Source organism: Convolutriloba macropyga, chromosome 6 (genome assembly GCF_964194025.1).
Source record: "Convolutriloba macropyga chromosome 6, txConMacr16.3, whole genome shotgun sequence".
Taxonomy (NCBI): domain Eukaryota; kingdom Metazoa; phylum Xenacoelomorpha; order Acoela; family Convolutidae; genus Convolutriloba; species Convolutriloba macropyga.
The window spans coordinates 22,548,351-22,574,557 of NC_134473.1; the positions used below are offsets into that span (position 1 = coordinate 22,548,351).

The window sequence follows — 26,207 nt, forward strand, 5'->3', positions numbered from 1 at the left end:
TTTTGATAGTTTTGCATTTATTATGTAACTCCATTGAATATTATAGGAATTTAATGGAACGAAAATTTATATGTTTTTATGTGAAATTTTGAAATCTGCAAGGTCATAATTGGCGGAAACATTTTCTGAAGTCTTTTCAACGATGCATCCAAAGATACTCCTTTTGCATCTCTCCGCAAACAATATCAATCGACCAAAACTTGCCAATCGAAACCAGGTCTGGTTTTGAAGTTCCTAACACCTAATTAATTTGGACGGTTGCGTTAATTGCTAACTAGCTGCATGCAATAATTTCGGGGACAAATTATTTTGATGAAATTTGAATTGATAAATATCCGCTCAACCCGGTTCAACTTTCAGTTGTGCTTGATTAAAATCATATAATCTATTTTCGATGAATCAAATATACCAGACACTAAATTCAACAATAAAAGCAGAAAATTCATTAAACAATCCGGACTATTAAACAGAAAACCTCTGGGTACCTTTCAAATTCTGTGCGTCATTGAAGCGGGAGCTATCATTCGGCATAACGTTTCTGCGAATTGAAAAAGAATCAAAATATAAACAATGAATTCAGCTAATTTTTTATTTCATTATAGAGAATAAAGTAACAAGTAAATTTACACAAGATCAAAATGATATGTATTTAAAAGTAAATATCACAAACATTTGAAGATATAGCTTTGACAGTACAATTTTAAGATATGGAGATATGGGGTTTGTACGTAATACCAAATGACAACTGGATTGAGGAGATCAAACAGCTCTGTGTAAATGTTACTAAACTTTTCCTTAAAAGCTTTTGTCTTTTAATGAAAATGTTGCAACACAAATATATCCGGATTTCTCATCATACATAACTGTTAGTATTCATACTAGGTCATATAAAATTCGTAGTATCCGTACTAGGTCATATATGATATGCACGAATTGTTTGAAGTCATACAACGATAATACAGAAAATGAACTCAGCCCTAGAATTGTTAAAGCGTTACGCCCCGATACCAAAAGAAATCACTGATACCGAAAAGAAAACAATGAACGCAGCAATACTTTGAGAAAAATATTTCGTTGTAGTCATACTACGTCATGTACGATTTGCAGGAATTCTTAGTAGTAAAACAAGAATCACACCAAAAAATGTTTTGACGCAACACATTGGAAAAGTAAACAATGAAACAAAAGAACAACAAATGAAGCCATACTTGGAATTAGCAAATACAATAGAGCAAAAACAAAAGTCTAGAAGTGTGGAGTAGTGTAGCAACAATTTCCACAATTCATAGCAAGTTAGAGACAAAACACGTAAAGAAAAATCAAAAATGGCTCGATAGAACATGTACTGACCAGTATAAAACGCCATGCTTTAGAAAGTTGATTCTAAAGGTAAAATGCTTTAAAAAAATAGTTTTGCGTATCATGAACTGAGAATCATCACGTTTCCACTAAGCAGTTCATTGTAGGAAAAAAGATGGTTTGTATTGTTTTGTATTAGTTTACCTGGCGCATGCCAACGAACTTTTGATCATGAAGTATCATCGCAGCGTTAGACGTTTTTGGTCGACACGAGGATTGAATCTATTTCACAAGCGCAAAAAAATAATATTTTATAAATGTGATTAAATAAATGGTGAATCATTAACTCACATTGGTGTGATTAAATTAATGGTGAATTAAATTAGTGGTGTCATCACATTTATCCTGACGCTACATTTATCTTTCCGCAATTCAGATTAATAGATTCTGGATAGGGACAACCTAGTTGTTGCTATTCAGTTAAAGCCAAATCAAAAATGGCTAGATAGAGTTTGTAATGACCAGTAAAATAAAAAAACTATTCCTGAAATGTTGATTCTTAAGGCTAAAAAAAGCTTTAAAAAGAGTTTTTGCGTAAGGTGGCCAAAGAAACATCACGTTTCCCACTACGCAGTTCAATCTAGGAAAACAAATGATTTGTATTGTTTTGTTTTAGTTTACCTGGGGCGTGAGAACGAAATTCTGAGCCAGAAAAATAATCGTATCGTTCACCGCTTTTGGTCAACACGAGGATTGCAATTATTTCACAAAAGAAAATTATCAGTATTATCAAATTATTACCCAATAGTTTCTCTCTTTGCTATGTGACCGGGTACTATTACATCACAGTAACATCAGCAATGATGTCATTTCATTATGCACAGTGTAGTCCATGAGGTCAGTTACAATTTATCAGCGGAATCATTATTTTCACTTTAACTTTTATGATAGAATACAACTTTTTCCTGCATATCTGAGTCAGTTGCCGCTTCAGCGTCCAAAGAGTGATCATTGTGTTCATTTGCACTTGTTTCCATTTGACGGAAATTGAATTTGGCGAAGTCGGCTTTTGCTAAAACAGAAATCGCTATCCACATTCTTTTAGATGCGAACGCTGAACATGAAAAAAGATAAAATAAGACGAAGCTGAACAATAGAAATAGTTTTCAAAAGCTATTTTAAGTTGACAAGTGTTTTAGCTCGAATTAATTCAAAATTTGTTTTCTGGGGATACAATTTCAAATTTAGCTCATATCACCAACCGTTGCACCATGACCAGTTAGAGTAGCAATCGGATTTATTGTTCAAAGGCAACACTTTACCGTAATTGCCATTTATTGTCAACAAAAATGTTGAATCTTAGTTCCTTCAGCTAAAAACGAGTATTACCACATACCTTTACAGAGGCATAAAGATACCGGTGGAGCTATAAGATACTCAAGAAAACTGAAGTGTCAGAAAGAGGTCAATATTAAAATTATGGCATAAACTTATGGCATCATAATGCTGAAAAAAAACTTGAATAAGTTTATCAGCTATGCTATCTATTCACATTTTGCAAAAACTTGCTGATTTAGATTATACGATGCCGAAATAAAGGGAAAATACTATTGTTGACGTGCACCCCTTTTCTGCCTCTGCTGCAATAATTGGCTGCTAAATAGCCGACGCGCTTATTAAAAAGCGGAAAGAGTGGACTTTCAGAAGAGCGGCTCTTTGTTCTCTTTTGAACTTCTAGTTTGACCTCAAAAACTTGGTCCACCGTGCTTCAAAAATGATCAAAACAGACAAACATCAGTAACGTGATCATTAAAAGATTTTCTGAGCATTTCGTGGTTCAAAACTCGTGCTTAAGTTGAGTAGCGTGACTTTACCTGAAATGGGCTCCTTGAGGAATTCTTCAATCAAGCAGTTGACCAGGTGAGCATTTTCAATCATCAGCATGTGAGAGGCACCCACTATCATGTCCAACCGACACAGCTTCAATGTCTAAAACATATATTCATTTACTATAACTGCTAACGTTAGTTCAGTGTTTATTTAACAGTCTTAAAGTTAAAGGGCAAAGCTGTGCTCAGTTATAGTCAACTTTACTAATACAAGATCACATCAAAACATCGTAAAAAGATTATCGCTTCGCCAAACCTGAACAATGCACTTATTCAATAAATAAAATTCGCAGAGTTACGCAAACAAGGTTTGGCATTATTTTCAAATCCGTTATATCTATCATGAGCAGATTTTACTGTCTTCCTTACATTAAACATATTGATCTCGTCATCGTCATCCACTAAGAGGTCATTAGTGCCTCCAATCAACTGACATTGCACCCTAAGAGCTTCATGAAATGCCTCATTGCCCTCCATCCAAATTTGACCCTAAATAGAATTCATACACATAACATTATATCATTACTCAACGACGCTTAACGCCACACGATTCTTGCCGAGTATTGATAGTATATGCTTTTGGAACTGAACTCTTTAAATATTTTGACCATTCCAGACAACAAGCCGCGGCGTTAAGCAGCCCTCCGGTGAACTCATCCATTTATTCTGAACACGGAGTGGGCAGACTCTGACTTAAGACATCAAGTTATGCTTCATATACTGCTTATCAATGAAAATTGATCCGAAAATAGCCCTTGTTATACATAGAAGAACTATGTCTTTAAGTATAGGCTACATCTGATCAAGTCACTCTGTCATTGATCAAGAACTGCATCGGTCATTTTAACTTTTTAGGTATTGTAAAATCTGGCACAGTAGATTTTCGGCATTTTGAAACTTGCAAACTGCGTGTCTTAAACACAGTTACACGACTCTCTAGAAGTCCACTTTAAAATTCGGATTTACAAATCGAAAAGCTATGCAATAGATCCTCGATAAACGTCAGAACCTCTCAGTTAGTTCAAACAAAGTCACGTAACCTATGCTAAAAAATCGACACAGAATCGAGAAGTTACCCTGAGAGTGTATTTGATGACATCGGGAGAAACATCGTCAATGCTTGCACGTAGATCTCGTGTGGACTGAAGGTGAACTTCAGAGAAAAGTTGCCTAAACAAGACATATTTGAGCACAACGTTAAGTTTACAGATGCATAATGAAACAAGGAGGCTCGGTAATGTGTATTCGCACTAACTTCCGACCTGGCTCATTCAAAATTTTGGTTGACCGAATGAAGCAGACAAGAAACGCTCGCAATTGGAAAGAATAGTTTATGCTTGATAATTTAACGCTTAACGAATTATCAAAAAAGGAATGACGTGTATGCAGAGAGGTTCATGGTTTTTCACAAGAATGAATAAAAATTGAATTGAGCAATAAATTTGCTAGAAAAAATGAAACCAACCAAATTGCAATTCCTCCAGCAGAAAAAAAAACAAGTTTATCACGTAAACAACTACAACAACAATTACAAGCAAACACAATCCGACTTTCTTTATTAATAATAAATCGTTTCCAAGTCATACGACCTAATCAGTGCCCCAGCCAAAATAATTCAATCTTCAAAACCACACCACAATGCTAAGTGCTACCTTGAAGATAATTCATCTGCCAATGAGCTGCACCGCCGTGAACCAATTTTCAGGTTTCAGAATATAGGAGGATCAGAAGAAAGACTTCTACCAGAGCGATCAGACTATGGTGGGGTAACAAACGAACACACCGAGAAAAATGTTCCGAAAAAAAGAATTTCAAGATTTCAGATTCAAAAAGAATTTCTCCGAAAAGATTTCGATTCAAAAAGAATTTCTCCGAAAAGATTTCAGCACTGCAGCTTTTCCGTTACTCTTTGATTGCTAAAATATTGACGATTGAGGTTTTACAACCCTCTTCATTGTTGGTCGTTCCTCAACCCACTGCGCCTTTCCGGTTCTTCTGGGGCGTCAACCACCACAGCGACCCATTTTTGGTTGGTCATTCGCGAAACCCCCGCTCCTTTTCATTTCCCCGGTTTTTTTAAAGCAGCGAAATAGCTCTGTTTCGGTCGTATTCCAGCACCGCAGCACCTTTCTTGCTTTCTCAGAGTTTTACCAACCTTCGACGAATATCTTACTGATATTGAGTCTGTTTTAGAAATATAGACGATACTGTCAGGCATCGGTATATCATCTAATAGGTCAATATTAACTCAGTAAAATATATAACTGAAGTTCGGAAAGTTTCAATTCAGCAACGTATAAGTATTGGTCATGTACAAAGCAACGTATTAAGCATTAATGTGATCAAGACAACGTATTAGTATTCGTAACGTTCATAGCAACAAGTGAAAGCTTAGACGGCAAGGTTTTTTCGATGCTCTTTTACTGGTTTTTTGTCTGATGTTATTGACGTCAAATCAGTTCGTATTCAATCAGCAATTGTCTAGAAAACCTAAAAATATTAAGCCGAAAACCAGCTTAATCGATACGTATAGTGGTTATATTTACTTAAAATTAGGTTATATGAACTTTTTCGGAACTTTCTATGTATATTAGAACGTTTTACACGCATTTAAATTCAAATCTAAATAATCTAAATACTCAATTCTGATTGGTTAATATTCTTTCATTTACTACGTAACATCCTCCGGCCCGGAAGAAGATGTTGGGAAAACTGGTACAAGTTTTACAAGTGGACGGACGAGTGAACCGGTCGACGTACGTAAAACGGCGGAGCGCGCAACGCTATCGGAGCCGTAACGGAGTTCCACAATCCGAGCGGTTGGGTAGTAACCCCTAGGGTTGGTTTCTTCAACTATCCAAACCAAGTCACCGGTCTTAAGGTGTTACTCGGCAGGCGTCTGCCACTTAGAGCGTCGGTTCAGCGTCGGTACGTACTCTCTGATCCAACGGGACCAGATCGCATTAGCGTACGACTGCGCACGGGCGTAACGTTTACGATGGTCGAACTCATTGTTGCCGACAACAGACGGAATACCGGTAGAGTGTTCTCATAAAAGAAAGTGGTTGGGCGTTAAAGCGTTCAAATCGCACGGATCGGAGCTTACGGGTGTTAAAGGACGCGAATTGAGAGCATTCTCCACGAGACAAAAGGTAGTATGCAGTACCTCATCCGTGAGGCGACGCGTGCCAAGAATAGTATACAACACGCGTTTGAAGCTGCGTAACAACCTCTCCCAGATACCACCTTGATGTGGTGCGCTGGGTGGATTGAACCTCCACTTAATACCTTTGTGAGCGAGCTCAGCTGCAATGTTGACAACGTTCCACTTTTCAATACTTTCTCGGAGTTCTTTCTCCGCTCCAATAAAGTTAGTGCCATTGTCCGACCAAATCATGGCAGGTGTACCTCTACGTGACACAAACCGCTCAACTCCCATAACACAAGAACTGGTGTCCATGGATGTAACTATCTCGACATGGACAGCGCGAGTAGTGAGACAGGTGAAGAGGAAGCCCCACCTCTTCTCAGTAGTACGGCGGACAGTAACATAGAATGGCCCAAAGTAGTCAACGCCAGTGTTCGTGAAGGGAGGGGACTGGTAAGCAAGTCTCTCCTTAGGTAAGTCAGACATGATTGGTTGCATAGTTACAGCTTGGAAATCTGGGCATCTCAGGCAGTGTGCTTTGATGGAACGCAAAGATGATCTTAGTTTCGGTACTGTATAGTGTTCCTGCACAATTGATCTTAGGTATTCAACGCCTTGATGATAATGCTTTACGTGCGTGTGTTCAAGGTACAGTTTTACAAACGGATGACGTGCATCTAAGATGATTGGGTACTTTACGTTAAATCCAACTTCAATTAACCGCTTGATGCGGCCCGAGGAACGGATTAGCCCATTTGGACTAATTAACGGTGAATGTGGAGCAATTCGGCTACTCCGTTTAACGAATTTATTGCCAAGAAGATCTTTTCTTTCGGCTTCAAAAGACTCTCCTTGCACCAAATACTGTAGATGACGCTCGGCTTCGTCAAGCTCAGTGGGGTCAGTAATGCTACCATCGGGGTTACGGTAGCCGGCATGTTTCGGCAAAAGCCGGAGAACGTATGCGGCAATGCGCAAGTACTTTTGATAAGAACTAAACTTATCAAACGGGAATAACGACGGAACGGGAGTTATCTGTTTTTTAACAGATGTAGCGAGAGAAACAGTGTCTTCTATAATGACTACTTGGTTGACGCCAAGTTTGATGTTATTAATGACGTCTTTGTTCGGCACGAAAGGGAACCTTGAGTTAGTTAAGAAATGTGGACCATTGACCCAACTGCTTAGTTGCAAAACCTCAGCGGACATTCCACGCGTGCCAGCGTCAGCGGGATTATCCTTAGTTGCGACGTGGTTCCATTGGTCAACGCTGGTATACTCCAAAATTTCACAAACGCGGTTCGCAACAAAGATTGGTTGCTTTTCATTAGAGTTAATCCATTGGAGAACGGTCGTGCTATCTTTCCACATGAATATTTGGTTAACTTTTACGGTAAGTGCTTGTGTAATTTCCCTTTTCAGTCGAGCGGCAAGTAGAGCTGCTTGTAATTCGAGTTTTGGGACAGTCATTACTTTCATTGGCGCCACGCGCGCTTTCCCTAAAACAAACGCAAGCTCTGTTTTTTCTTCGCCCGTAAATGTTTTTACACGGGCTCGCAAGAATGCGACCGCACTGAAAATATCCTGCGAACTGTCACCAAATATATGCAACTCTATATTATCAAAGGGTCCACTAAAGTAAATTCGGGGAATTTTGATGTTTTCAAGCTTTGGTAAGTCCGCACTCCAACCCAAAAATCTTTGAACGATGTCCTGTGGGAGCTCGTCATCCCATTGTTGTCCTGTGACACGCCAGATGTCTTTTAAGAGCAGTCGCGCACCGACCGTAAAAGGTGCGACAAGACCAATGGGGTCAAAGACTTTCGAGACAAGACTTAGGACCAAGCGTTGCGTGAGGGACTTGGTGATAGCGCAGCTTGTACCCCTACTCACAACTAAAGTGTCATTAGTATGATCCCACTTTAACCCTAGCACATGCGATGAATCCTCTTGACATGAAACAATAACCTTGGGCTCAGTAGATTGAGATGAACCATCAATTCGGTCAGCCAGATTTGGTACATTGCTTACGAACTTTGTAAGCTTGAACCCACCGAGATGGAGAAGATGTACCAATTCCTTCGATATATTGATGGCTTTCTCTGGAGACTCCACTGAGTCAAGGTAATCGTCCATGTAAAAGTTTTCAAGGACGGCTTTTGCAGCTTCGGTGTAAAACTTGGCATTGTCTCTCGCAGTGCGTTGCAGTGCATAGTTGGCGCATGTGGGCGAGTCTTTAGCCCCGAATATATGGCGCGTATATTGATACACTACAACGTTAGTTGTGGGGTCCTCCCGCCACAGAAAGCGAAGTGATGGTTGATCTGATGGTAACACGCCAACCTGTAGAAACATTCCCTCGATGTCGGCGGAGACGGCATATGGATGTTGTCGGAAGCAAAGAAGTACGTAAATAAGAATTTGGAGCAGATCAGGGCCAGTGAGCAAAGATTTATTCAGTGAGGCGCCATGAAATTTTGCTGCTCCATTGAGGACCGTACGCACGTTACCTGGTTTGTTCGGGTTTAAAACCGGATGGTGGGGTAGGTACCACTCTTTATCGGACCGGTTCTCAACCTTGTGAGCGTCCGGAACCTCAATTACATACCCCTTATTTAGGTCTTCCTTAATGGTGCTAGTATACTTCTCTCTAAGGTCTTCATCCTTGGCCAATCGTTTTTCGAGAGATTTTAGTTGCACAAGGGAGGAGAAGTAATTATTTGGGAGCTTGGTGTTATCTGCTGCCCATAGCATTCCGACATCGTATCTTAGGCCATTGTGTATGGTGGTACTCTCAAGAATTTCGTGAGCCCTTGCGTCTGCAGCAGATCGTGGGTCGACCTGCTTATTCGCTCCGAATGATTCAATGTCGTACCATGCCTTTACTTGACTGACTTGCTAACTCATTGTCATGTTCGATATTCACTTTAAAGCACGTTGAGGTTAAACAAGAACTTGATGGTAACGGACCGCTTAAGACCCAACCTATGGGTAAACGTACAGCAACGGGTGAACGCTTCTCATCGGCAGAGAAGTATTCTAACGGGCGGATGGCATGATAGACATCTTGTCCGAGTATCATCTCAATGTCTTTATAAGAATATGTCACGGGATCAAGGACTGCTAAGTGTGGGTAAGTCTCTTGCAGGGCCTGTACATTAATTATATCAGAGCCGACGTTCAGATTCTCTTTAACGAAAGGGTTGATGATGAATGGTTCGAAATCCTGATGTTCTCTTGGTTTCACAGTAACTTCAACAACCCTAGTATCAACTACTTCCTCGGTATTAATACCCTTGACAGTTAGCTTTAGTGCTTTACCGTGCAAACCGAGTCTATCTGCGAGACTACCGGCCACCCAAGAGTTACTGCAGGCGGTATCACACAAAACTAATGCCTTGGTATCTACACCAGACGAATTGACCAACTACAATTCCGTTAACTGAAGGAGCCCCTTAACATCAGTAACAGAAGACATTGTTGTGGTCTTATTAGACGACTGTTGACTAGTGGTTGCTTTACTTTGACCTGTGTTTTTAGAAGGCTGAGTGGTATTAGAATTTGTTGACTGTTTTGTTGGGAAAACCCTATCTGCTCCATGCAATAAGGTGTTATGCGAACTATTGCACCCCTCTGCTCGGCACTTTCTTGGCTGAGGGCACTGGCGGAACGTGTGCTTGTCCCTTAAGCACGAAAAGCAAAGTTTGTTATCCGCCACCAACTTAGCTCTCTGGGTTGGAGTCTTTTCCTTGAAAACTCGACACTCCCATAGCCGGTGGTTACCTTTGCATACAATGCACCGAGAGTAAGTGTTTGTGGAAGAAGATGGAACTTGCTTCTTTGTGTCCCTTTGTTGTGAGTTTGATGCAAACACTTTTGAGGCTGTTTGGGTCTTTGTTACTGAAGTGATGTTCTCTTCAGGTTTGGCCTTGGTTGCGCTTTGTTTCATAAGATCATGGGCCTCGGCCTTTTCTTTAAGCCAATCGTTAAAGTCAAGGAGGGTAGGCTTAACCCAGTGCTTCTTAACCGTAAAGAGTGACCATGACTCTTTCATGTTTGGTGGTAACTTCTGTACCGCTTGGTTAAGTAGGGAAGCGCTCTTCAAGTCAGCATCATATGATAGTGACTTGAAAACCCCAACGAGGCTGGATATGGCTGCAGAATAGTTAATGATGTTATCACTATTGTGCATTTTAAGAGGCGGAAAGTTGCTTAGTTTATCCAAGTGTGCACTTACGACTGCCTGTGCCTGGCCAAATTTACGTTCTAAAGTCCTTAGTGCATCCTTGTACATTAAACCACAGTAAGCAAACTCGGCAATTGCAATCTTTGCTTTACCGGTGACGAGTGTTTTAAGGTACGTCAATTTAACGTCATCAGTGAGCGACTGCGAGTCAATCGCGCTTTTGAATTGACCATACCACTCATGCCACTTTAATGGGTCGCCATTACACTCTGCAAGTTTCCACTCGGGCAAAGGGTCGTTTTTCTTACTTGTTATCGCATCAGCCAGTTCCCTAATCAATGACGCATTGTCTGGTATCGGAGGGGCAGTTGAAGACACCTGCGGACCGCTCCAACTCAACGGAGTGGGCCCAACATAGGGGTATGTTGGCTGAAAAACCGGAGTAGCTAGACCAGGTACAACATTACTAGTAATTCCGATCGGGTTTTCCTGCTGTGCACCTGATGGTGATTGCATATCAATCAAAGGGGGCGAATTCTGATAAATTCGTAGTGGAACATTAGTGCTTGATGGTGCGATATGCGTGTGTACATTTGGAGGCAGACTGTTCACGGTGGTTGTGTTTTGATTGACTATTGACGGTCTGTGCTGTGGAAACCGCCAATGACTCATATTTGGCACAAAATTCTGGCCAAGAGCAATATTGGGCATATTTAGGAAAGGAGGAGCAACAGAACGTATTACTTTGTTTACTCGGTTATTATTATTTCGAAAAGTGTTGTAGACGGGAGGTTGATTGATCATTTGGGTGTGTAGAATGGGAGTAGTGACGTTAGGTGCAAATACTGGGTCCGGAATAGGAAGGTCAATGGGATGAGCGGGTTCGGAGTTGTGCTGTTGAGTGTTTGGACTTGGTGGGGCGCTTGGGTGCAAGGGAACGTTTATTGCTGGGGCTGGATGATTTGTTGTCGGAAAAGTAGGAATAGTGGCGTTTGGTGCTCGGGGGACAAAATTAATTTGTTGTCGGGAGCGTATTGGCTGGGCCGAATTATTCTTGGGTAGACTTGATGTTTCAAGTCCCCTGGATTGTGAAATTTGAATTTGTGCGTTCGGAAATAACTCGGATGCATTATTTTGATTTAATTGCGGTGAAAACGGCTGTGGTGGAACGGGCTGTTGAATAGGGGGTGAAGAAGCCCCTGGGGCGTGTACAGAAGGCGGCTGACTATCCGCGGTTCCTTGGTTAGTTATGCTTGGAAGCGCCATGCCTTGCTGGCCGGTTTGATCTATTTGCGCTCTTAAATGCGCCTGGTACAACGCCTGTGTGTTAGCAGCAGCCAAAAAACTTTCAGGTGGAGTATAATAGGGGTCGAGTTGCTGCAAGGTCTCAATGCTTAAAAAGTAATTGCCTCGACAATTTTTTGGAATGGAATGCCTTGAAATGTCAGTGTTGTGATCTTCCACTGCTTCGCCGTTATTGTGGCTAGGGCATTCTGGAGGGTCTTTCGTAACCTCTGGTTCACTAGTTTTCTCGTTGTTAAAACATAAGGCAAGTGAGGTGTTGATCCAATCCTGGACAGCCTTTTCACTTCTCATTGAGCTCTTAGCGCTTGCGGTGGTTTCAGATTGGCTACCTTTAGAAACGGCGTCCAACATTTCAAATTCTTGCAGAGTTGCCTCAGCCAACCGTTTCCTGTTGTTTTCCTCCAGTTCATCCAATTCCATTTGTTTTTTCTGTTTAGCAAGGCGAATGGCTGCCTCATTCTGTTTTTCAATTTCTTCGCGTTTCATTTTAGCAATTACGTAATCATGTTTACGCTGACTAGATGTTTTTGGCGAGGTCATCAATGAGGGAAGTCTAGAACGAATGGAAGCCCTCGGTTCCTGAAACTCACTCACTTTTTCATCAGCAGAGTTGATGTAGTTTCGTGCTGAAGTGAGGATCTTGTCGTTCTTGGTTGTCATTGCCTCTAAGTAAGACTCTAGTGAACGAACAAGTGCACTTGGATCCTCCGTTTTTCCAGCAAATGCAATCAGGTCCTCATTTTTGTCTACAACGGTCATAAATGCTTCGTTGCACTTTGTTACTAGGCGTTCAACTTTCACTCGCCTACCTTGACTATTTATACAATGAAGGATATCTTCATGTATATCATGCAATTCAGCCTCACGCTTTGACCTGGCAGCGTACAATTTTTTGACTTTTTGATCAAGACTATTAGACATCATGATGTTATTATTTCCAAAGACCAGCAATCCTACCACTGCACACGGTTATATTTTATAAGCACACTCCAATCAAACCTAATACACGCAAAACGAACCCAACGCAAAATACACCAAACACAGCACACTGTAGACAGTCTGTAAAACAAACCACCCAAAGAGCAAAGAAGGTCGTCGAGCACACTGTGCCCGACAAAAACAAAAGTGGAGCGCTGAACGCTATGCGCTCAACGCGGAGGGAGGCAAAGGACACACGGGAAGTCGAGCGAGCAACGCACGACGAAACGGAGACGTTACGGACGGAAAGTCGAGCGAGCAACCCGCGACGCGACGGAAACGGGACAGACGAGAAGTCGAGCGAGCAATGCGCGACAGAACGGAAACGGGACGTGCGGGAAAACGAACGAAACGCGACGGTGGGAAAGAACGGGCGGGAAATGAGTTCGGAAAGAACTATGTTAGCAGACCACAGCAGAAACTCAAGCAAACAACCTAGCCGTAACTCCAGAACAAACTTAAGTCACACCCTAGGAAGAAGGAGAGAAGCTACTGCAAGACAATCTTATATAGTTCATAATGGGTCTATAACGACAAATTTAACGACAAACTATTTTACGGCAATGCAGTAGTACACTAAAAGGATGAAAAGGTCGAGAAATTTACTAGCCGTAACTCCAGAATAAACTTAAGTCACATCCTAGCAAAACCCAAACCAAAACAAACAGTCAGCATACTAGCGATATTAAACAAACTACAGCAAAATTGAATAAACTACGATAGTGTGATTGTAGACTAAGATGGTTGGAAAAGTCGAGAAACAATCCAGCCGTAACTCGAGAATAAACTTAAGTCACACCCTAGAAGGCAACAAGACCAAACCAACTATCAATCATACAGGTACACATAAACATACAGCAGCAAAATCAATATACTACAACAGGAGGGCTAGTAAAGAGGTAAAATTGAAAAGTCAAACGACAATCCAGCCGTAACTCGAGAATGAACTTAAGTCACACCCTAGAAAGCTATAAGACCTAAACAACAAACCAGCATACTAGCATACTCAACATACTACAGCAAAAACAACAACATACTTCATCACATATGACATACTACATCGAAAATCGGAAAAGTAGCGAAGAAAACGAAAAGCGAAGTTTTGGGAGAGCGACGTTATTGACAAAAAAAATCGTAACACGGAAAACTAAAGAGCGAAAGGACGAAAAGGACGCGGGCAAAACGGTTCATAAACGATCGACGAGAAAAATTATGGGAATTCGATATATATTTTTTGTAGGCCGGAGGAAATTAAGTTTCACTCAATTTACAAACTTTCTTGCTGGAAAATTGATTTTTTGACAAATTTGTCAAAATTTTACACTTTTGTTCAATTTTTTCTATTTTTGGTCAACATTTCTGCAATTTTTTGAATACGGAACGGTAATCCAGTAAATTGGACGCTTTTATGCCTGAAAGTACGGTTTTTCAATATTCTATTTTGATATGCTATGTTTTTTTGATTTGCATCAAAATTGACCAAAAATTTTCAAAATTGAACAAATTAGCATAATTTTCTTTCAATTTTCTCTTTATCAGAGGTTATTTTTGATATACGAACCAACTGTATCAACTTTTTCGAAATTTTGGTAAATCTACCAAAAATTTTCGAAATTGATGTTTTTTCTTGTCAAAAATTGTGTTTGTGGGGGGTTGATTGAGATTAGTGAGCTTTTTAAACACTTTTTCAGCAATACCGGGAAATCCTTGAACTTACGTTGATTTTTTTTAGGGGAATGGGTTTCCTGCCGTCTAAATCAAAAGTAAGTCAAATATATTGCAGTCGAATATATAAAAGAAACTGAGGTTCAGTCTTACAGTTGTGGAGATAAGCTGCACTATCAGATTGCCGATTGTGAACGTTTGTTTTTCGTCATTTGGCAAAATCGTTCTCGAGTGAGCCCATTGTCTTGATGTCAATGCATTGGCGGTCATTCAGTTCCATAGTCTGCTTTGCTTGTGTGTTCTCATCTAATTGACGTTCCAATATAGCCAATCTTTGTTTTGCTCTTCGGGACTAAACCACATTGATCTAGAAATGGAACCTCCTCCTCTGTTTTCCATTGTTTGTTAGGCGTCTGAGTGCTAAGAGGGAATCTTGCCACTTCGCCGTCCCCATAAGTGTTATGCGGATCTGAGTATTGGGGTATTGGGTGCGTGTAGACCGAACGATTAAGATGAGGTAACATTGGAAAGCACAGTGTTGCAAATCACGCGACCGGAGGGCAGTTCACACGAGCAGAGGGCAGCGTACGGTCATCATTTGTCGATCTATTTGCCTTATGAATTATTAATTTTATCACAACAGATAGTAAGCCGGGGGCGGAACCAATATTAACTCAGTAAAATATATAACTGAAGTTCGGAAAGTTTCAATTCAGCAACGTATAAGTATTGGTCATGTACAAAGCAACGTATTAAGCATTAATGTGATCAAGACAACGTATTAGTATTCGTAACGTTCATAGCAACAAGTGAAAGCTTAGACGGCAAGGTTTTTTCGATGCTCTTTTACTGGTTTTTTGTCTGATGTTATTGACGTCAAATCAGTTCGTATTCAATCAGCAATTGTCTAGAAAACCTAAAAATATTAAGCCGAAAACCAGCTTAATCGATACGTATAGTGGTTATATTTACTTAAAATTAGGTTATAAGAACTTTTTCGGAACTTTCTATGTATATTAGAACGTTTTACACGCATTTAAATTCAAATCTAAATACTCAATTCTGATTGGTTAATATTCTTTCATTTACTACGTAACAGTCAATGTTGGCCTCTGGAGTCTGGTTGACATCAGTATATGTTCAAGGTCAAAAGAACTTTCAAGGTCTCAACAAATTTGTAACCAAGAATTACCACGTGCCCTAACAAAGTCACAAGAAATGTAACTTTCACAACGACAAGTTTGTTTCGGTTTGGATTCAAAAGGCTATACATAAGCAAAAAAAAGCGTTGAGCCAGAGCTTCATTAGTAATCAAAAATATTGAAATGAACTTGCATTCATTTCTGGTCCGCCGAACAAAATCATAGGATATACCTTAGAATTACAGCGAGCAAACGCACGCTGGTTAGGAACAGCTCACATCAGACATTAGATTCTCTATCGGGGGAGGTACACAAGACTAAGATAGGATGAGTTGGGGTATCAAAAATAAGCTAATCATCAAAAAAAAGCGGACAACCACTAGATAACCACCCCCCCTCAGTTCATTTAAGTTGATAAACTTAAGTCTACTGACAGGTTGGTTAACCTGGGTCACGGAACAAGAGTTATCTAGTGGGGGAACAAATATATGCCAACTGTTTTTTGAGTCATTTTTTTGAAAAACAAGGAGGGTGAAACCGTCAAACTAGGTAGCATTAATCGTCCCCTCTGCGGTTCTAAGACTAAGTGTAACGTTTTTTGTGTGTTTTTCGGTTGTCTTATTGGTCGGGGGAGATAGTGGGGATCTCTTTGGGTTTTTCTTCTGTTTACATCTAGCAACAACCATCCAAATCAAAGACACCCAAACCAAAGACCGACACAGCAAAGACAAAGACACAGCAAAGACCAACACAGCAAAGACCGAGACACAGCAAAGACCAACACAGCAAAGGCAACGAGACAGCAAAAAAAAGCAACGAAGTAAACACCAAAGCCACAGACAAACAACAAAGCACCAAATAAGTCTTCAACAATGACAGAAAACCTCGAGAGACTGAATATGTCAAGAGCAGCCCACCGAACCGTTGCAACCAGATTAAACAACGAAGCCAAAACAATCACAGAGAGACCTGGACAAAATGTCAGTGAAGATGAGTTCGTACGACTGGAACAAATCTCGACATCGTTGACAAAAAACAGTTGTACCTGTCAGACATGAATCAGAATGTTCAAAACCTGATTGATGACACCGACAGACTCGACGAAGAAATCGAAGAATCAGAAGATTACGACGATAAGACAAGATAGGACAACCTGTTGACCTAATCAACCGCTTTGTCATGCACAAAAGAACTCCAGCCAGAACTTCAACACCACGATTAGCAACTGGACCGTCCGTCAACGTGACGCTGCCGAAGCTGGAATTACCAACTTTTTGAGGAGACTACAAGGATTGGACGTCTTTCTTCGACCAGTTCAATGGAGCAGTGACAAGCAACAGCCAGATAACAGAGTCAAAAGTTTCAGTTATCTAAAAACATCAGTGAAAGGAGACGCCGCGAAGCTTTTGACCTCCCTCCAAATCACAGACGCAAACTTCAGTACACAATTCGACATCCTGAGGAACAGATACGACAACAAAGGTCTGATTTTACGAGCCCATGTTCATGCAATAGTTCCACAGAAGCCGGTAACAAATGAAAACCCAAAGGCACTTTGAGGTCTCACGGAGACAGTCGAATAACACAAAATAGCGCTCAACAACATTGGACAGCCCGTGGACGATCAGTACATCTTTTTCGTGTACCTCATTGCAGAGAAATTGCCCGCCGAAACGAGAAAATGTTGGGAACTTTCAACACCAGGAAGAAATCCCCAACGCTATCTTGATATGAAAAACTTCATGGAAGAAAGAACACGCGCCCTGGAAGCAGCCACACAGCAGTCAGCATCAGCCATTGACAAGAAGCCCACAAGAAGCCCGCAACTTCGAAAATTCCATTCACATATAGCCACATCAGTGACTACAACGTGTGAATGTTGCGAGGAAAACCACAAAATTTATCAATGACAAAGTTTCAAAGCACTTTCAGAACAGGACCGACCTCAGTTGATCAAGACAAAAGGACTTTGCTCCACTTACCTACGCCCTGGACATCGAAGTGATCAATGCAACGGTTCAACTTGTAAGAAGCGCGAACGAAAGCACAACAGTCTTTTGCATTTGGAAGCCAATAACAACTCGAGGACAGCTTCAACAGCGCCAACGGTTACAACTAGCAGCACGTCACCACAAGAAGCAAGCAATAAAGCATCGAAAACAGTCAAAAAAGCAAAGAAAAATTTACAGCCGCAGCACAGTCGCAGAATGAAGAAGAAGGAGTATTTCTTCCCACTGCAATCGTTGCAGTTGAGAACAACCGAAAACAACTGATATTAGAGCCATTCTAGACTCGGGATCCCAAAGCAACCTCATCACGGAAGATGCAGTACAACGCCTTGGATTGAAAAAGAAAAAGCCGACGGACGAGTTTTTGGACTCGGAGTTCAAGAAGACAACAACAGCAAAGGATCAGTAAACTTGATTCTGAAAACGAAAGTTGAAGAATTCATCAGCATCAGAGCAACTTTCTTAGCAAAATTGACCTGCAATCTGCCTTCGCATCATGTAAATGTCAGCAGTTGGACAAGACTTCAGGACCTCAATCTTGCGGACCCGAACTTCAATCAGCCATCCACCGTAGACTTAATAATTGGAGCAGGACACTATGAAGAGTTGACGATCGGAGACAACAGAATCAAGGAGCCTCAAAAACCAGTTCCCTACCGCCTATCTTGTTTTGGTTGGCTCGTGATTGGACGTGAGAGCCAACCTGAAAAGAAGAGTACTCAACTTCAGTCTTTTTTCATTTGTTCTGAACCAGACAATTTACAGCGATTCTGGGAGATTGAAGAGATTCCGACAGCAACACAGTGGACATCAGAAGAAAAGAAATGCGAAGATCACTCCAAAAGTACCACCCGACGCAACTCAGAGAGAAGATTTGTTGTGAAACTCCCATTCAAAGAAGGCTCCAAACCCCTGGGTGACTCGTGCCAACAAGCGAAAAGAGGACTACGGAGCCTCATCTTCTGACTGGAGAAACAACCAGATGTATACAACAGATATAGTCAGTTCATTCAGGAATTCATTCAACTTGCACACATGGAAGAAATTCCCACCAGAATTAAAATTCATATGCCTGCAACAAACTGTTTCTACTTGCCACATCATTGTGTCATCAAAGACGCCAGCAGCACAACTAAACTCAATGTCGTATTCGATGCCTCAGCTAACTCAGCCAGTGGAGTATCTTTAAACGACAATCTGATGATTGGACCTCAACTTCAAAAGGATCTGTTTGGAATTCTGAATCGTATTCGGTTTCATCATGTAGCACTATCTGCCGACATTGCCAAGATGTACCGACAAGTTCAACTTGAAGATGAAGACAAGGATTTTCACAGGGTTTTGTAGAAAAATCCAAAAGACACAGAACTGAAAACATACAGAATGACAAGAGTGACCTATGGCATAGCATCATCTTCGTACCACTCAATTAGACCTCTCACAGCCTTAGCAGACAGTTGCACCAACAGCAACCTCCGCCTTGCAATCAATAATGACATGTATGTGGACGATTTGCTAACAGGATCCTCAGAGGTAGAGCACGCCGCTCAACTTAAGGACGAAATAATCGCAACACTGAAAACAGCTTGTTTTGATATACGAAAATGGACATCAAGCGTTTCATCACTTGTTGAGCGATTGCCTTGCAGTTTTCGCGAAACTTCAGACGAAATGATAATCAACAGCGACGACTACACAGTCAAAAGCATTGGCATAAAGTGGAGCCCTGTTCGAGATAATTTCACCTTCACAGTTTGCCTGGAAAAAGAATTTCTCAACACAGAGGAAAATATTATCGAAAGTCAAAGTTGTTTGACCCAGTCGGATGGTTGTCACCAACAACAATTCAGTTAAAATCCTTCTTGCAATTACTTTGGGTGGACAACATCCTAGAAGAATACGGAAGATTTCGACATCAACTCAAAGAACTGGAAAAGATCAAACTTGAACGACGAGTTTTTTCAGCACCTTTTTTGTCATCTTTGGGAATTCGTGTGTTTTGTGACGCCTCAACCACAGCGTATGCCGCCGTTGTCTACGTGCGAGAGCAAATGGACGACCGAGTGCACACACAAATGCTAACAGCCAAAACAAGCGTTGCCCCAATCAAAACTTTGTGTCCCACGTTTAGAACTCTGTGCAGCACTTCTTGGAGCACAATTGTCTCAAGCAGTGAAAGAAGCCATCCATGACAGCCATTTTCCCAATCCCAAAGTCTGCATGGACCGATTCACAAGTGAGCCTCGCCTGGATTAAAGATATCCCTAGGAAATGGAATACTTTCGTTGCAAACCGATTTGCCAAAAATCAGAGCATCATTCCTTCAGAAAATTGGAAGTTTGTACCAACAGAAGACAATCCAGCTGATTGCGCATCACGAGGAACTTCAGCCAACAGACTTCTTAATCACCAACTTTCGTGGAAGGGACCCAATTGGTTGCGTCAAGACGAGCAGTTTTGGCCTTCATTGGATGTTACACCTCATTATAGCGCCTCAACTGACGCTTTAGCCTAAGTAAACTGATCAGCCCAACTATCTCTAGTAATGCAGCATCAGCAGCAAGACAACAGGATATTAGATCTTATCAGCCGACAATCATCAATGTATCGACTTGTAAGAGTCTTCGCTTACGTGAAACTATTCACTCAACGACTACAAGCAAGAAAAAGGAGAAGGTCAAGCAACAATCACAGTCAGTCGCAACCTGCAATTGATAATTCAAATACCTATCAAAAACTATAACCAAAAGCAGTTTCCGACAAAGAGCAGGACGGGCATGTTCAACTAAAATCTTCCGACAACGGCCAAGATCATCAGCATCACAACACTCGATGAAACCCCGAGACCAATCATTAAACAATTTCACAGAAAAATTGTTCGTAACCAACCAGCGGAAAAACCCATGCGAAGATTCGGGTTTCTTCAGCAACACCGACAGACTTGGTTCCACCATCCAGCAATTTTCTTTCAACACCAGGCGATTATAATAAATTGTACAGCTTTCCTAACTCAAATATACAGCATCCGCAATTCAAATAAAAACTTCTAAATGAAAGGCAACAAAAACAATACGAATCAACTGAACACAAGTTGCAAAAAGAATATGTTTGTCAGCTACAGACGGATCTATCACCAAGTTTTTCATCGCCGCCAACGAGCCTTCTATCAACAGTTAAGAAGAAGAAGCAACACATCGCAACAAAAAGGCAAATTGATGTTTGTCATCAACTTTCCCAATCAGATCTCCGCTCAGCGAGAATAGCCCTTTATAGCATCATGCAGCAACTTTTTCTGCCGGAATTCAGGTATATAAAAAGATCAACAACACCTGAAGACTCAACTTCAAACCTACCAGTACAGTAGATTCATCCAGCAGGCATATCAAGAAAAACAGTCACCTACTCAGCCTCTCCCCATTTTCCGACGAAGACAACATCGTCATCCGTGTTGGTGGTCGTCTTGCGAATTCCCCATATAGGTGGACAAAAAGTTCCCCATAATAATTCCAAAAACATCTCCACTAGCCGAGTTACTCATGCGAGAGAGTCATTGGAGAAACCTTCACAGTGGACCAGAGATGACCCTTTTTGCCCTCCGACAAACAGTTTGGATTCCTGGAGGAACTGCCAATGTTAAGAAAGTTATTCACAACTGCAAGCCCTGCATACAATTTGATGCCCGCATACGCCAGCCATTAATGGGATATCTGCCAGCAGAACGGATAGTTGAATCGTTTGCCTTCCAGTTCACTGGGATGGACTACTATGGGCCATTTTATACCAAACATTCTTCACAGAAACTGCAAAAATCATACGCCGCTACTTTCATTTGTTTCACCACAAAGGCCATACACTTAGAGTCAGTGGAAAACCTAACCAAAGAAGGTTGCCTGGATACCCTCAAGAGATTCACCGGAAGACGCGGTACTCCCCAAACGATTTACAGCGATAACGTTCATTGGAGCCCGAGGAGAACTCGAATTCAGACAACTTCTTCGAGATGAAGAGTTCAAGGATCTCATCAACAATTTTTTGGGCCAAAATCACATTGATTGGTTTACAATACCACCCAGGACGCCACGTTTTGGAGGACTGTGGGAAGCAGCTGTTAAATCTATGAAGCGCCATCTTTGAGAACAGTTGGATCGACTAAGTTATCAACCAGTGCTATCACAACTCTCCTGACCCAAATTGAGGCCAACCTCAATTCTCGCCCTCTAACAGCACCATCAACCGAAATCCAATGATCCCCTAGCTTTAACCCCTGGACATTTCATCATCGGAAGACCCATCACAGCTATACCCGAGCCATCTTCACCAATGAACAACACCTTGTCACATTGGAGGAACATAGACAAAATGATTCGTCAGTTCTGGAAGAAATGGAGTGTCAAATACTTATCTTCATTTCAGCAGCGGAACAAATGGAGGACAGAAAACGTACAACCAGCAGTGGACGATATTGTGATCATCAAAGAAGACAACACTCCCCCAATGTGTTGGCCGCTTGCTCGTATATTACAGACATTCGACGGTAATGACATTGTTCGTGTTGTTCAAGTGAAAACACAAACTGGAGTTTACATCAGACCAGTCAGTCGCCTCATACCTCTTCAACGAGAAGAACCAGAGGATCGTGGAGCAGATTAAATGATTAAACTTTGAGAAAAACTCGAAGATTCTCAATTGGTTTGATCACACCTTCGACAATATGTAGCGAATCAGTTTTATATGAAATCGATAACATTTCTGATGATTTTCACGAAAACCAAGTCGGCAGTTTCAACAAAATCATCTTTGTACCCTCAACTGTACTCGAAAGATAATAACAAAGAAAGCCCACAGATGTCACAATTGAACGAGTTCAAGGAGGCCGGGAAATGTTCAAGGTCAAAAGAACTTTCAAGGTCTCATTAAATTTGTAACCAAGAATTACCATGTGCCCTAACAAAGTCACAAGAATTGTAACTTTAACAACGACAAGTTTGTTTCCTTTTGGATTTAAAAGGCTATACATAAGCAAAAAAAAGCGTTGAAGCAGAGCTTCATTAGTAATTAAAAATATTGAAATGAACTTGTATTCAGTATATCATTTGATATATTTAACTGGGTCTTTGATATCAGGTTGGTAGAGGCAGGTTTAGGTATCTATCGTTTGTTAGCGGTTCAGGAAGGTTTTTGACATTCAATTAGTATTGGCAGGTATTGGAAGGCATTCGCATCACTTAGTAAGTTTAGGTAGACATTCGGCATCTGGTTGGTATTGTTTAATCATCGGGAATGTGGTTATTTTTTTCTCCTAAATCGGAGTTCAGGCAGGTATTTGCCTATCTGATGATTTGTACACTTTTGGCAGGTACAGATCACGGCAATCAGCGGTAACCTGGTTTAGATGATTTACGGCAATCAGTGGTAACCTGGTTTAGAAATCTATCTCGTAAATTAGTAACTTAGGCACCTAGTACTTCAGATTTTATTCGGTTTATCTGATTGACACTAGCGTTCCACTAATAGTAGAAGCAAGATAAATCACAAACAATACAGAGTCCAATATGCGCTCGAAGTAAACAGATCACCTGATGAATCACTATTAACTCCGCTATCCATCGGTCCAGTCAAATCCATCGGTCCAGTGTCTATCCATCAAGTCAAATAAACAGAATCGATTGAAAACTTCAATAATCATGGCTAAAACCTGAAAACAACATCCGAGGGTATAATGACTACCCTATTTTTCTATATAAATGTCAGAGAGCATTGAAACAATAAATAAAACAGTCAGTGAAATCAAGGAAATGCGACAGAAGCTCGAAATAATTCTCGATTAACCAAATAGCTTGGAACCTGATGAAGAGAAATCTTATGTCAAGAGAACAGCAAATTAAAACATACCCGCAGCTCACCGGAAAATAGCCACCGTTGATTCGCATAACCACGATTGGGATTGAAAGAAAAGAAAATAATAAACAAATGATTTTTGTACACAAAGTATTTTAAAAAGCGAACTATTTTGAAGTCATTTCGAAATTTAACATATTTCTGTTCCAAAGCCAGACAATACAGGAGCTAATATCAATATCAATAAGCATTAGAGATGGTAACTAAGACTTATAAAACAAAGTTCGAGTAACTGGCATCTTAAATTGGGCTTTATGGGTTTACCCTATTTCTATTCCTAATTTCGTTTTTTGATATTGACTCTGTTCAATTTGAGATGCTTTGCTGAGCAACTGATGTCTAAAAGAACTTTGACCTGAGTGAGACATGAGTGCAACTAGCCTAGAAAAGTCGAAAAGATTTCACGCAAAATGTTGAACAAGCTCTGAACTAAAGTAAAGCGAAACAATTTTAGTACGACTAAGAAAAAAACATAGCATGACAAGTCCCAAAAAACATTCCAAGTAATTCAATGAACAACTGAGAACTAATGTACTTGACCAGCAGATCCATTGATTAATCCTAGCCAAAAATACAATCTCAAAAGTTGAGTAAAGAAAATAATCAAACAAACTAAACAAAAATATTCACTCCAAAAACTCTTGAAGCTTTTACCCTAAAGGCCAAATAGGATACAACTCAAAATACTCATTATCTCACGCACAAGACTTGAAAGATTTATTATCCATTAAAGTTAGATAAACCCGAGAAATAAGACAAATGCTTAAAAAAAGACAAGTGCAAAACTTAAAGAAAATTTCTAAATTTTTTGGAACTGAAATGTTCAAAAATATGCTTTGGTCTGTGATGTTCTGCCGTGTAACCCATCTGCAGGGCCTTAAAAACGTTTCTTTGCACTGAAAGGATCGTTAAACAGAGAAAAATGACAAAAAAATTAAACAATTGCCAATTTTAACACAATCTTGCTAAAATTCGTAATATTAACATCTTCAGGACAATTTCACTGTTTCCAGAGACTATCCAGTATCTATATTGCAAACCATAAAGAGCTTCACTGGCTCATAAAGATCAATAAATTTGAAATATGATAAGTTTTTGGAAATATGGAAAAATATTTATATTTCATCAAAAAAACTGCTCAAACTCGTGTTATTAAAAATTTAATAAATAATCCATTACCTGCAGCAGCAACGCAGTAACTTATTTACAAACCCTAGAGGAGTTTCCTGGGCTCAGGTTGCCGGAGAAATTCGCCGGTGAAAAATTTTAATCTTGAAAAAAATTGATTTATTTAATTTATTGTTCATTTAAAAGAACTGCTAAAATTCGCAATATTAAAAAAATTGATAACCATTTCATTGGCATTAGAAGCTACGCAGTCAACTATCATCAAACCCTAAAATGACAAAAAATTTCAAAAAATTGCTAAAATTAGTGATATTAAAAAGTTGAAAACCATTCCATAGCCAATAAAAATTTTTCAGTACATTATCAAACCCTAGAGAAGTTTCGTGGCCCCTGGGGCTGGAAAATTCAAACAATGAGAAACATTTTCCAATAACTTGAAATAAATTATAACAATTAGTATAAATTGCGTGTTTATGTTTCGTGCACCAAAATTATCAATTTTCAAAAACCTCAATTTTAAACTAGTGCAACAAAAAATGAGGAAAAACGCGAAAATTTGGAACAATTTGGGCTCGAAGACCGCTAAAACTGACATTTTAACCTTGAATTACGACCTTCCCAGTACGCTCACCACTCTAAGCACTTGATGGACAAAACACCGCTAAGGTCCTCTAATGAAACTTGATGCCCGCTGAGCTTTACCTGTTTATCCCGTTTTAAAAACTCAAAGTCAAGAAAAAAGGTGTGAAAACATCTTACAAAAATAAAAAAAAACATAGCAGGACAAGTCCTGAGGCACAAGTCAAAGAAATTTCATTGACTAAACAAACAACTAGACCTAAAACGGACTATGATTGAATTGGGAAAACCATTTCTAAAAAAATAGGTAAAAAACTTAAAAAAAAATTATAGACTAATGTTAAAATTGAACATACTGAACTTCTCTTTTTGTTTTTCTTTTGAGAAATTTTGTTCTTTTTTATAAAGTTTCAAGATTCAATTAAAATTGCCCGTAAATGCCGTAAATGATAGCAAGAAGTCATTCAGAAAATTATGCTTTTTCAGCTTTGCTGTGCGAACAAATGTAAAACGAAAAAGAGCGTCAGACGACGAAAAAAAACATAGCAGGACAAGTCCTGACATACAATTTAAAGAATTTTTATTGAATAAACAAAAATTAGACCTAGGACGGACTATGAGTGAATTGGGGACACCAATTCCAAAAAAATGAGATCAAAAATGTTTAAAAAACTAAAATTCAATGTCAAAATGCCGCATGTGAACAAAAAACCACTAGCGAGAAGGAAAAATTCTGTTCAAACAAAAAAACTAGGCCTAGAAAGAACTATGAATGCATTAGGAAAACAATTTAAGGAAAAAACTCTCATCCAAAAAATTGAAAGACAGTAACCAAAGTGAAATTAAATTGACTTGTGAGAACAAAAAACCAGTGGAAAGAAAGTGAATTTTTGTTCGCACACCGTTTCCTAACTCTACTTTAAAATTAGAGCAAAAAAATTTCCGCCGCAAAACCACTCGCTTTTTCGCTCCACTTCCTGT

General features: G+C 40.0%; 2 protein-coding genes across 2 annotated transcripts in view; both read right to left on the minus strand.

Annotated features, from left to right (window-relative positions):
• The window catches only part of LOC142340866 (uncharacterized), a 62,907-nt gene extending 61,896 nt beyond the window's left edge, over positions 1-1,011 (minus strand). Inside the window, exon 1 of the mRNA XM_075391616.1 lies at positions 486-1,011. Within this exon, the coding sequence (XP_075247731.1) occupies positions 486-531 (46 nt within the window). The 5' untranslated portion in view covers positions 532-1,011. The remainder of the gene's footprint in view (positions 1-485) is intronic.
• Positions 1,012-1,839: 828 nt separating this feature from the next.
• Positions 1,840-26,207, minus strand: part of LOC142340867 (protein ABHD8-like) — a 70,331-nt gene continuing 45,963 nt past the window's right edge. Inside the window, exons 6-9 of the mRNA XM_075391617.1 lie at positions 4,265-4,358; positions 3,558-3,677; positions 3,174-3,288; positions 1,840-2,371 (exon numbers count right to left, since the gene is read on the minus strand). Of these exons, the coding sequence (XP_075247732.1) occupies positions 2,235-2,371; positions 3,174-3,288; positions 3,558-3,677; positions 4,265-4,358 (466 nt within the window). The 3' untranslated portion in view covers positions 1,840-2,234. The remainder of the gene's footprint in view (positions 2,372-3,173; positions 3,289-3,557; positions 3,678-4,264; positions 4,359-26,207) is intronic.